The following is a 12,329-nucleotide window of genomic DNA, read 5'->3' as shown; positions in this document are numbered from 1 at the left end:
GCCCAGGATGGAACTAACAAGAATGTTGCAAGTCAGGAATGAGATATGTTGATGGCACTATCACAGCTCTCACTATGCCTGTATTAGGGGCTTGAGTCTAGTCCTCACATTCCTAAATAGTGAAGTTATTATTGTTTCTCTCCTCTTATCCCCTCCCAAAAAGTGCTGGCTTCAGTTTTCACATTAATTTAATTAGTTATTTTAAATGTGTTTCTAACACATACTTCTGGGAAATCACAACCACATTTGCAACCACTATGTGCAAACTAAAACCTAGGGCTGTATGTTTCAGGGTTGACATGCCCAGTTTAAGCTTGGTAATGGTATTAAGTCAGACAACTACTTAGTCGAAGCTTTTGTTCTCAGGAGACAGTAAAGAACACTTTGTCCGGTGAAACACAGCCTTAAGTGGGAAAAGGTACTGGATATAGGCAAAAGGCTCCTACAATCAACCGCTGGCTCCTGTCAGCTTTTCATGCATGTGAAAAACACAGCAACCAGACTAAGTATCATTCACATGGAAAGAAACTAGGAGGGCAAATAGCACTTTGATTTGTGATGCTAGACTCTGTGGTTGGATTAGATATATGCTGGGCTTCTCTTTGGGAAACTTAAACCAGCCACATTCTCCTTTGATGTGTTGAAGATGCTAACATGTGTAGGGCTTTTTCCTGACTGTCCTTGGCTCATCCCCCCACTACCAGCTAGTCCTTCATGCCTCACATTGGGAAATGCTAGCATAGATCTTCTTAAGAGGATATTTATTCTTTCTTTCATGCCTTGGTGCACAATAAAATAGTTCACTGGCATATGAGTCAGCTACCACTAAATGAATGAGACCTAGCAGATGTGTCTGCTTCGGTTACATTTGCTCCACATTTTGTTTTGGTTCTGGTTTGTTTGGCAACCATAGCAGTTAAAAGTTTTAATTTTTAATGAAAGCTGACACATTGAGCCATGGAGGAGGAGATTACACAGCCCTCAGCTAGTCCCATCACTCACGAGCAGAGAAGTGTGCCCCACTCTCTAAGAAACACTGATGTATACAATGACACTGAGAAACCTACCTACACTGATGTAATTCTGTGACAGTCTTGCTCAATGAAGAGTTACTAAAACAACATGCTGGAAATAGTCCAATGACCTTATGCACAGAATTCTAGCAGGGCAGAGCATTTTCACATGCTGAACTGAAACTGCAGGAAATTGTCTCACAATCAGAAATGTAGGACTGGAAAGAACCTTGAGAGGTCAAGTCCAGCCCCCTGTGTTGAGGTAGGAGCAAATAAACTTAGACCATCCCTGACAGGTTTTTATCCAACCTGTTCTTAATCAACTATGGGAATTTCGCAACGTCTATTCCAGTGCTAATTGTCCTCAACGTTAGAAACATTTTCCTACTATTTAACTTTCTCTTGCTGCAGATTAAGGCCATTACTTTTTGTCCTACCTTCAACAGATATGGAGACTAATTGACCACTCTCCTCTTTATAACAGCTCTTGGCACATTTGAAGATTGTTACAGGTCCCCTTTAGTTGTCTTTTCTCAAGATGAATCCTGCTCAGCTTAACTTTGCCTCACAGATCAGGCTTTCTAAAACTTGTATCGGTTTCTTTTCTGCAGTTTCTCTAATTTTCCACATATTTCCAAAAGAATTGGAACCAGTATCTCCAGGTGAAGCCGCTCCAGTGCCAAGAAGAGATGGACAATTGCTTCCCATAACACACAATATATCCCAGCATCATATTAGGCTTCTTTGCTTCTGCATCACACTGTTGACTCTCAACCTGTGCTCTACTATATCCCCCAGATCCTTGTCAGCAGTACTACTAGCGAGCGTGCTGTGTGTTGAATTTTTTTTCCTAAATGTTGTGCTTATCTACATTGTTTCCTCTTGTTGACTTCAGACCAATTCTCTAAGTCTATTTCTGCTTTCCAAAGTGCTAGCAACCAAGTCTTCACTCAGATTTTAGAAGCATACTTTCCAAGTCATTAATGAAAATATTTGTTAGTACTGGATCCAAGCCTGACCCTTGCGGGACCCCACTAGATTCATAGACTTTGTCAAAGGGATCATCATGCTCATCTAGTCCAGAGGCAGCAGTGGGGAACCTATGGCCCGGGTACTGGATCCAGACCCTGGCTTGCCTGGAACCAGACCCTGAGGCTCAGGGCTCACCCCAGTGTTGGGAAACCCATGCTGGTATGGGGGTGGGGTTTTTTTTGTTTCGCACTTGTGTGCATCCCCAACTGATTTTTCTGTGGGTCAGTGGCTCCAACTCAAAAAAGGTTGCGACTCAGAGTCCTTCCCATCTATCGTCCCATTACCAGTCTTTGAGATATTTGCTGCTACCAGTGGCAGGTTTCCTACCAAGGCACATAGCTAATCTTATCAGACCAGCCTTTCCATAAACTTAAGCTCCATCTGAAGGGTGTTTAGCCCTCTGATGGCTGGAAACCTTCATCTAATTTCAGACCTGTTCTGTTCAATCCCCCTGGGGCACCTGGCTTTGGACACTGTCAGAAGACAGGAATTGGGCTAGATGGACCTTTGGTCTGACCCAAATGGCAATTACATTCTTACGCTAAACTTGATATACAATTTATAACTGTTTGTTCTTGTGTCCACAATGGTGCTTAACTTTAACTCTTCCCCCTCCCTGCTACTGATTCTCTGATGTATAGACAGCAATTATATTTCCCCCTCAGTCTTCTTTTAGTTAGGCTAAACCAGCCAAGCTCTTAGAATCTCCTCTCGTAACATATACCGCTTTCCAGTTTAACCACAAGTAACTATTCTGGAGAATGGTTTTTCAAGCAGATATGCACCCACCTTATATTAAGTTCATATAGACACATTCCAGAATTCAGTTAGAATGGGACTGTATCAAAAGACTTAATAAAATCCAAGATTTATCACTTCACTCTATTAAAGGCAATTAGGTTGATTGGAATGATTTGTTCTTGACAAATCATCTAAGCTGGGTATTCTTTATAACCCTTTTATCCTCAGAATTTGTTTCAGTATCTTTCAAGATATACATATTAAGATGGCCTATAAGGCTGTCTTTGTGCTTCTATATTCTATGCTATGTTAGCCATTCACCAGTCTTCTGAGACTTTACAGGTATGTCTACACAGTAGGTCTAAAGCCAAAATAAGCTATACAACTTAAGCTACACAATTGACATAGCTCAAGTCAAAATAGCTTATTCCAGCTTTTGGCGCTCCTTCCTTCAACTTCCCTTACTCCTAGGCTGTGTCTAGACTGGCCAGTTTTTCCGGAAAATCAGCTGCTTTTCCAGAAAAACTTGCCAGCTGTCTACACTGGCTGCTTGAATTTCCGCAAAAGCACTGACTTCCTACTAAGAAATCAGTGCTTCTTGTGGAAATACTATTCTGCTCCCGTTCAGGCAAAAGTCCCTTTTGCGCAAAGCTCTTGCACAAATGGGCCAGTGTAGACAGCTCAGATTTGTTTTCCGCAAAAAACCCCGATTGCAAAAATGGCCATTGGGGCTTTTTTGCGGAAAAGCGCATCTAGATTGGCACGGACGCTTTTCCACAAAAAGTGCTTTGTGGAAAAGCGTCCATGCCAATCTAGACGCTCTGTTCCGAAAATGCTTTTAACGGAAAACTTTTCCATTAAAAGCATTTCCGGAAAATCATGCCAATCTAGACACAGCCCTAGTGAAATGAGGGTTACAGGAGTCAGAGTAAGAAGTTCTCCAGCTCCACATTATTTCTACATTATGTTGAAATAACTGCTTGTAGACACGGACTGTTCTTTTGGAATAACATTAGTTATTCTGAAATAACACTACTGGGTATATAGATCCTACCTGTCCTCCATAGTTCTCAAATATAGTTGCAATGGTTCCAAGACTACCTAGGATGAAATTCATCAGGTTTTGCATACCGGAATACATCTAAATATTATTTCATCTGTTCTTTCCCTAGTTTGGCTTGCATTCACCCTTGTTAATATCATGTTGAGAATCTGGTCACCATTAACCTTTTAAATAGATTGAAACAAAACAGATATTAAACAGCTCAGCTTTTTTGATGTTATCAATTATTAGTTTCCTCCCCAGTTAAGTAGAGGACCCACAATTTCCTTCATCTTGCTCCTAATGAATTTGAAGACCATTTTCATATTGCCTTTTATGTTCCTTTCTAGGTGTAACTCATTTTGTGCCTTAGTCTTTCTGATTTTGTCCCTCCATACTTAAGCTATTCTTTTGTACTCTGTACTTATACTTTTTGTAGAATTTTTTTTAAAGTAATTAAAGAGCTCCTGATGGAGTCATATCAGCCTCTATTTTTACTATCATTCCTTGGCAGTGGAATAATTTGCAGTTGTACCTTTAATACTGTCAAATTGTTTAAAACATGATCTTTAGGAGTCACATGAGGCATTATTCATTACTTCACCAAAGTCAAGCAGCTCTCTACCTTAATCTGTGTGAACTGTCAGGAGATTGTGAAACACTCTTTGCCTTAGGACTAAGTGATAATAGTATTAAAAATGTATGCAGATTGCATTACTTGACTCAAACCACAAAGCACAAATTAGAACACAAACTTCTGCAGTTACTAAAACCTGTTTCTTGTACACCATATTCAGTATATATAATTGTAATATGACAATTTAGTATGAAAATTAGGACTGTTTAAACTACAGCGTTAGATCAATGTTAGGCAGCTTATGTCAACCTGTTTATGTCACTGTACATACTAGAGCCTCATACAGCCAATGTAAGGGCCATATTACACTGACAACTGCACCTCCACAAGAAGCCTAGGGCTTATGTCTGTGTAGTTAGGGTAATGCAATACCTGTGTAGTCACTGTGTTACTTACATTGCATATTAGCTGGAGCCATGAAATTGATAAGAAAGCCCAGGGCTTGTGATGGGCTCCAGGTAGAGTCCGTTTGCCCTTCCCTTTCCCCCTTGACTCCTCACTCCCAGCCAGGTTGCTGGCTGTGCTCCCGGCTGGAAGCCCTGCTGCCCACAGGCTCCCCCCTGGGCTGCTGCCATGACTCCCCCCATCCAGCTCAGCAATAGGAGAAGCATTGGCAGTTGCCCTTCTCCCTCCCTCCTTCCCTCCCACTGGGGAGGTGAGAAGCTAGAGAAGGAAGCCTGGCTCTCATCAGGGAACTGTGAACCCTGGCTCTCAGATTCCTGCACTGCTAGTCTTCAGTAGGTGGAAGCACTCCTGATGAGGAGTAATTACTGTGGTAGCTGTAAGTCAACCTAATGTAGGTCAATTCAAGTCTGTAGTATAGACATGCACCATATGAATATCATATTTAGCTGGCACTCAGATCAGAATAGTATTATACAGGTTAGTAAGACAACAGCCAAGAGAGACTATTCATATACAAACTGTACACCCTTAAGTACTGTGTCTATGATTTTTTTGAAATGTTACAATAAAAAACAATATACTCAATTGTGGCGTATTCAAACTACAAAAATAAATGTTTATGTCATCACCTAAACACTAAGCTTATATATTCCTTTTCTTGATCAATTTCACTTTGTGAAATAAAGTTAATTTCCAGTTTACAGAACTGTGGGATTTTTACTTTATTTAATGAAAAAATATACATGGTATTGACGTGTATGATATAATCTCTCAAATAATTAAAAACCTGCACAACATTTTAGAAATGGTTTCACTGTATAAGGTGCATTTATTGCTGTTCTATATTAAACTTGAGGAAAACATTACATATCAACATAGAAAACAATTCAAATTCCAGTTTTATTCATTTCTGTAGTAGAAGTGGATATTATTGTGAACAAAGTAATCATTCCCTATATTGCTTTAAAGTTATTAGTGCAAACTATTTTAAGTTTGTCTCAGAAGAAACTGATCACATGGCATTCTGAGTTGTACTATTTGTGATTCCTACTGCAGTTCCTGAATCTTCTTTTTCCTTTGCTGGTACTTCTCAAAGATTTTGACCATTTGTACTAGGAACATATAACTCCAAGGGATTATAGAAAATTCTCCTCTAACCTCTGTACTGTGAACACCTGGATACTCAGTTTCATTGTACTCAATTTGTATTCAGAAAAAGTTCTAACCATGCCCTACTAAAAATAAGTAATTTAAAATAAATTTCTACAGAAAGTGATTGATTTTCTATTTACTCTTACATGAGCTATTGTATAAGGTCACTTTAACTTGGTCCAGTTTTTTAAAATCCATTGCCGAAAGGATTAAAGATAACAGTGTGAGCTAATTTTTCAGTACCAACTGATATACATCTCAAAACGTGACACTCTGTAACATCCTATCCTAAGTACTGATTAGGTATCGTGATTCACATAAGAACTAGTACAAGTAATATTAAAGCTGTGCATAATTATGTATATTAAATTAATTCTTATGAGGAAATAGCCCATTTTCTAACATGCTTTCCTCGCCAGAAAATCCTAGGGCTAGTATTAAAACAGGAGGGCAATCCATCATCCATCTCTATCATTCAGTTAGTTAGTACAGCTGAAAAACACTATCTAGACTGCAGGTCAGGCAACTGGTACAAAAATTGTAATAAAAAGAAAACAGTTGTAGAAGTGTTATGAAGCCAAGTATCTTCTACAAAGTAAACACTATTTCCATGTTAAATACAAATAATTTCAAGTTATTTTTTAAATATCAGGTGCAAGTATTTATATATTTACTTTTGTTTTAATATAAAGAATGTTTTAAATTGTGCTTCTTGTGGCGGATCTACATTTTAATATAAAGTATGCTATTTTGTTGATTATTGGGTTTTTGGGGAACTGCAAAACAAAATTCTAAAGCTTTTGTATTAGACTAACCAAGTAGCTCTTTAATAAAAAGTGGTGCTGCCATTAAAAAGGCAGAAGATACAAAAATTAAAGCTCTAATTTTTCACTAAAATCTACATATTCCACAAAGGTTACAGACTCACAGTAACATTTACATTATTAGACGACAGCACAATATGCTTCTGTATGAATTTACTGGATATTTAACTGCTTACTCAGTAGATCTCAATGAATATTTACCCTATGCATAGTAAAGGATGCACCTGTAGGAAAACTATTTAGAAATGATTTCCTGTCTTGTTTCTTTTAGGCCCATTTACAAAATAATTTCTAGATGTGTTAATAAATAATCCTGGTACTCAAAAGGTCGATGCTCACGTGCACACAACAAGATGCATACATGCTTCAAAAGTATTTACATTACACACTTCATAGCCCTCTCCCTTATAATAGCAGAAAGTGCATTTTCTTTCACATTGTTTGTTTTGAATCTTTGTTTTAGTCTTGCTTCTGAGGGATACAGCCTTCCATCTCAACAACTTCTGGCCAGCCTTCATATTTATTTGTATCCTTGTTGTTCTTTATATGCTACAAATAGAGAACATTGATCCATTGTTAAAAATAAAACCATTTGTCCTATTACCATTGCAAATATTGATAGACTTCTATTGATTAATACAAGCCTGAACAACTCGGAAAGCGGCGAGGGCCACATTACTCCAAAGAAAACAGCTGCGGGCTGAAAGGGTAGGTTTGGGCAGGGGGGTGAATACTTAATAGTAAGAATTTTTCAATTAAATCAGGCCTGCACAACATAAGGCTCCCAATGCCCTTACCCTCTCTTCTCCCAGCATCACCCTGTCCCCCCTCCCACTGGCACCTCCCCTCCTGCCCTTTTTTCATTGTCTCCACTTGGCCCCCTGGCATTTGTCTCTCCTTCACCCTGCCCCTTGGTGCCTTCCCCTTTTTCATGACCTTCCCCCCTCCCCTCAGCACAAGCCCCTTTCCTCCCCTACGTGGCTTCTGCCTTCCAGTTTGCAGAGCTGCTGGAGCCTTTTTGAATCTGCCGGTCACCGGCCGTGACGTCACACCACCACGTCACGCCAGCATCCTGGCGTCTGACGGCGTCCCGCCCTCTGGTTCACGCCCCACCTCCTCACGCTGGAGCTGCATGCAGGCAACCCAGCAGCGAGAATCGCTGCACTTCCCCCTCCCAGGCAGCGCTCCGCTCCTCCGCCTGGCCGGTGGATCGGATGGGGCAGTGCTGCCCATAGTCATCACGGGCCGCACAGTGAGCCCCTGCAGGCCACATGTTGTGCAGGCCTGGATTAATAAAAAAAACCATTCCGTCCAGAAATTACATACATCCTTTACCAGAGGCTAGTCTGTAGGTCTGAGATATAACTAGAGATAAAATAAATCATTTCCCCTTACTAATGACACCTATTGCAAACAACCCAGATCTTAACCCAAATCATTAACAATATAAAAGTAATGACCTTAATAGAATATCTGCTAATAGCCATGAATCTGGAAAATTGGATGCTAAATTTAGGCTCCATAGTCTATATACATTCACTGAAACAAGTGTTCTATTTTCAAAAGTAACTTGAAATCAGCGCAGTTGGGTAATCAGTATTTTAGGCTATTTACGTAGGTGCCTAAAATATGAACTTCAAACAGTCATTTTTGAACTTGCCTTGAACTTGAACATGACCATATTATAGCTACTTTAAAAAAAAATAAGAAAAATGTAGTTCACATTACAGAAAAACGTAAACAACAATGCTCATGTAACAGCTTAGGGTACATCCATACAGCAACATTATTTCAAAATAATGTAGTCTGTGTCTACACAGCAGGCAATTATTTTGAAATAATGTTAAAATACCATCAACCTGGAGGACTTCTTACTCCGACGCCTGTAACGCTCATTGTACGAGGAGTAAGGGAAGTCAGAGGAAAAATGCTCTATTTCGAAATAAGTGCTATGGAGATGCTCCCAATTTCAATTTCAAAATAAGCTATGCAATTGACGTAGCTCAATTTGTGTATCTTATTTCGAGTTAAGCTCTGTTGTGTAGATGTACCCTTAGGGTATGTCTACACTACCCCGCTAGTTCGAACTAGCGGGGGTAATGTAGTCATCCGCACTTGCAAATGAAGCCCGGGATTTGAATTTCCCGGGCTTCATTTGCATGAAGCCGGCCGGCACCATTTTTAAATGCCGGCTAGTTCGGACTCCGTGCCGCGCTGCTACACACGGCACGGACTAGCTAGTTCGGATTAGGCTTCCTAATCCGAACTAGCTGTACGTGGAACGAGGTGTACAGCTAGTTCGGATTAGGAAGCCTAATCCGAACTAGCTAGTCTGTGCCGTGTGTAGCCGCGCGGCACGGAGTCCGAACTAACCGGCATTTAAAAATGGCGCCGGCCGGCTTCATACAAATGAAGCCCGGGAAATTCAAATCCCGGGCTTCATTTGCAAATGCGGATGACTACATTACCCCTGCTAGTTCGAACTAGCGGGGTAGTGTAGACATACCCTTAGAGACTAATCAAATATATATAGATCGTATCATGAGCTTTCATGGGCACAACTCTCCTCTTCAGATGACAAATGTTCAGAGTTTTAGTTCATCAGTTTTAATGTAGATCTAAGTACCATTTAAGTATTGTGAGTATCATTTGTCTAAGGTTCATATAATCACAGAATCCTTTTGTATATTTAAAGAAGTAAAATATTCCAAGAATTATTTGTGGAACTTATATGCTAAATATTTACTGTGATATGATTGAGACAGTGATTGGTGTTTAAATAATAGTCTAAGCCCTGGTTAGTATCAACTGACTTACAAGACTCTGAAAAAATTATATTAGCAACAAACCTGCTCAAATGGACTTTTAGTCTTAATTCCTTTTCCACCACAAAAGACCCAGTTGTCTCTAAAACCAAGGTTAGAAATAGACGTGCTTCCAAGTTCAGCAATCAGTTTGCGTGCCTCCTCATTAAGCCTTAAACAAAATGCAAAGTGTGTTAAATGTGAAAAATGTAATACATGTAGCTAGAGCTTTTATTATTCACTTCACCATTCAGCTTCTAAGTCATACAATACAATTTCCACTTAGCATTTGGGAGAGTGTCACAATTAGAATTGGAAATGTCTCTCTTTATGAGGCCAGATGATTTTAGGGATGTAAAATCCTGTTTAATCAGTTAACAAGTGAAACCTTATGCTTAACTAGTTAACTTAAATGGGGGTTGGCAGGGGCTGCTATAGCTGGATTGGAGTGCCCATGCCCACAGCACGCTACTCCGGCTGAGCCAGGCCCTCCATAGGCAGGGGCTGCTCCGGCCAGGTTGGAGTGCTCCTGCCCACAGCCTGTAAGCATCACCCAATAAGCATCCCGGTTAATAGAGGTCCAATCTGCATTTAAAAATGTAAGGTAAGCAAAATTTACTATATTTGGTCAATACATACTTGGTTGCACCATCATCATAGGTTCCCATTAACACTATAGTTCCATCTTGAATGGACTTCAAGAAATCAATAAATGGTGCCACATCTGAATAGAGACAGAATGCACGGATTTACCACAATGCAATTACCCTACCAATAATAATTCTAATTCTACGTTGAGGAATTCCTTATACATATAGTCATAAATGGATTCAAAGAAATGAAATGGGAAAAAGATGATTAAAGCATTAGATAAACTATTCCTTCTTTTAAAGCTGCAGTTTTATCTATTTTGTATAACAAAATAAGTGATGTGTGTTTTCATTAAAATTCAAAATAGCAGCAATAAACGGCAACTACAGTAGCCCACATTGGGAAAGTACTCAAAACCAAATAAATCTAGTGGAGGGAAAAAAACCCCAAAATTATATAACAGAAGAGCTGTGTGTTAGTCATTTAGGAAATAGATTTATTAGAACTACAATAACCTTTACCTACTACAGTTTACATGCCATTTTGGCACAGATGGTCTCTTCTGCCTGCTGTCAGAATTGCCAGTAGGAGAATAATTGTTCAGGAGGGCAAATGCCTTCATGTGCATGTGAAGATAAAAGAAGACATTTGTGCTTCCATTTACCTGTCCTCTCTTTTTCTATACTGCTATAGTCATAAAATGATTACATAACTGCTCAATTCAAACAATTAAAATAGAATCAGAAGCTTTTTTTTGCCACTCAAAATTATTTTTAAACAAGAAACAGTTCACAATTACCTCCTCCCCACATGTCGAAGAACTTGGTGTCCAATGCTTCTCCCGTTTTGCCTAGAAAAAAGTTTATATCATGTCTCACGAATATTTCCAAATTCTTTTAAGAATATAGTCAACATTTCATAACCAATCACAGGTGACCCTGTATTTGTGAGTGAGGCTTTTCCCCCCCCCCCCCCCACTTCCCCTTTGCCCTCCCACTCCCCTTGCTGGAGTTTGTGCTGTGATTGGCTGTGATTGGCAGGTGGAAACTGTTAGCTTCTAATTAAAGTCTGAAGTCTAGAAGCCTCTGCTGATTGGCTGAGTCTTGGTAGGGGGAGGGACTTTCAGGCACTCCAGGGCTTTATAAAGCAGTGGGCAAGCGATCAAGTGAGTGCTAACAGGGAGTTTAGAGAGGGAGTTGGGAAGGGGAGAGAGAAGGGCGTGAGGTTCTCTTGCCTTTCTTTTTAAATCCCTTCTCCAGGACAGCAGCGATGGATGGTGATGGGGCTGCTGCTGTTACCTGCACAGCATGTGCCATGTTTGTCTTCCTCCCAGAAGAAACAACACATTTCATCTGCACGAAGTGCAAGCTGGTCAACATTTTGGAAGAAAAAATTAGAGGACTGGAGGCCCAAGTGTTGACTCTACGCTCGATCAGAGACGATGAAGACTTCATCGATAGAAGGCAGTGTTTAATCCTTCAAGCACAGCAGGCAGAGAAGCCAGAGAGGGCAGTATGTGACCAAGAAGAGAACTGGCAGCATGTAACTTCTAGAAGGGGAAAAAGGCCAACACGGGAATCCGCCAATGCTATAGAGGTAAGTAATCGCTTTCAAGCTCTCTCCACAGGCTCTACAGTGCTAAACGCTTTGGAAGGGACCTCACAAGGAAGAAACCAGAAGGGAACACCATCTACTGGAAGGCATGGGATGCATAGTCCTAGGGATGGGGGTTCCACGGCCACCACCCCCAAAAGAAAACAACAGGTGGTGGTGGTTGGGGACTCCCTCCTAAGAGGGACTGAGCCATCCCTCTGCCGTCTGGACCTGGACTCGAGAGGTGTGCTGCTTACCGGGAGCTCGCATTCAGGATATCACTGAGAGGCTTACCAAGCTGATCAAACCTTCAGATCGCTACCCCTTCCTGCTTCTCCACGTGGGAACTAATGATACAGCCAAGAATGACCTTGAGCGGGTTACTGCAGATTATGTAGTGCTGGGAAGAAGGATCCAAGAATTCGGAGCGCAAGTGGTGTTCTCGTCCATCCTCCCTGCTGAAGGGAAAGGACTGGGCAGGGATCATCGAATTGA

At 40.6% G+C, this 12,329-nt stretch overlaps 1 protein-coding gene across 2 annotated transcripts in view; it reads right to left on the bottom strand.

Moving 5' to 3' along the window:
* Positions 1 to 5,576: 5,576 nt before the first annotated feature.
* Positions 5,577 to 12,329, bottom strand: part of FAM3C (FAM3 metabolism regulating signaling molecule C) — a 40,616-nt gene continuing 33,863 nt past the window's right edge. For both annotated transcript variants that reach the window (XM_006122567.4, XM_006122568.4), the window contains exons 7-10: positions 11,041 to 11,091; positions 10,290 to 10,374; positions 9,696 to 9,822; positions 5,577 to 7,395 (exon numbers count right to left, since the gene is read on the bottom strand). In XM_006122567.4, coding sequence (XP_006122629.1) covers positions 7,306 to 7,395; positions 9,696 to 9,822; positions 10,290 to 10,374; positions 11,041 to 11,091 — 353 coding nt within the window. In that variant the 3' untranslated portion in view covers positions 5,577 to 7,305. The remainder of the gene's footprint in view (positions 7,396 to 9,695; positions 9,823 to 10,289; positions 10,375 to 11,040; positions 11,092 to 12,329) is intronic.

This window comes from Pelodiscus sinensis, chromosome 1 (assembly GCF_049634645.1).
Source record: "Pelodiscus sinensis isolate JC-2024 chromosome 1, ASM4963464v1, whole genome shotgun sequence".
NCBI lineage: Eukaryota > Metazoa > Chordata > Testudines > Trionychidae > Pelodiscus > Pelodiscus sinensis.
This window is presented reverse-complemented; position numbering and strand designations above follow the sequence as displayed.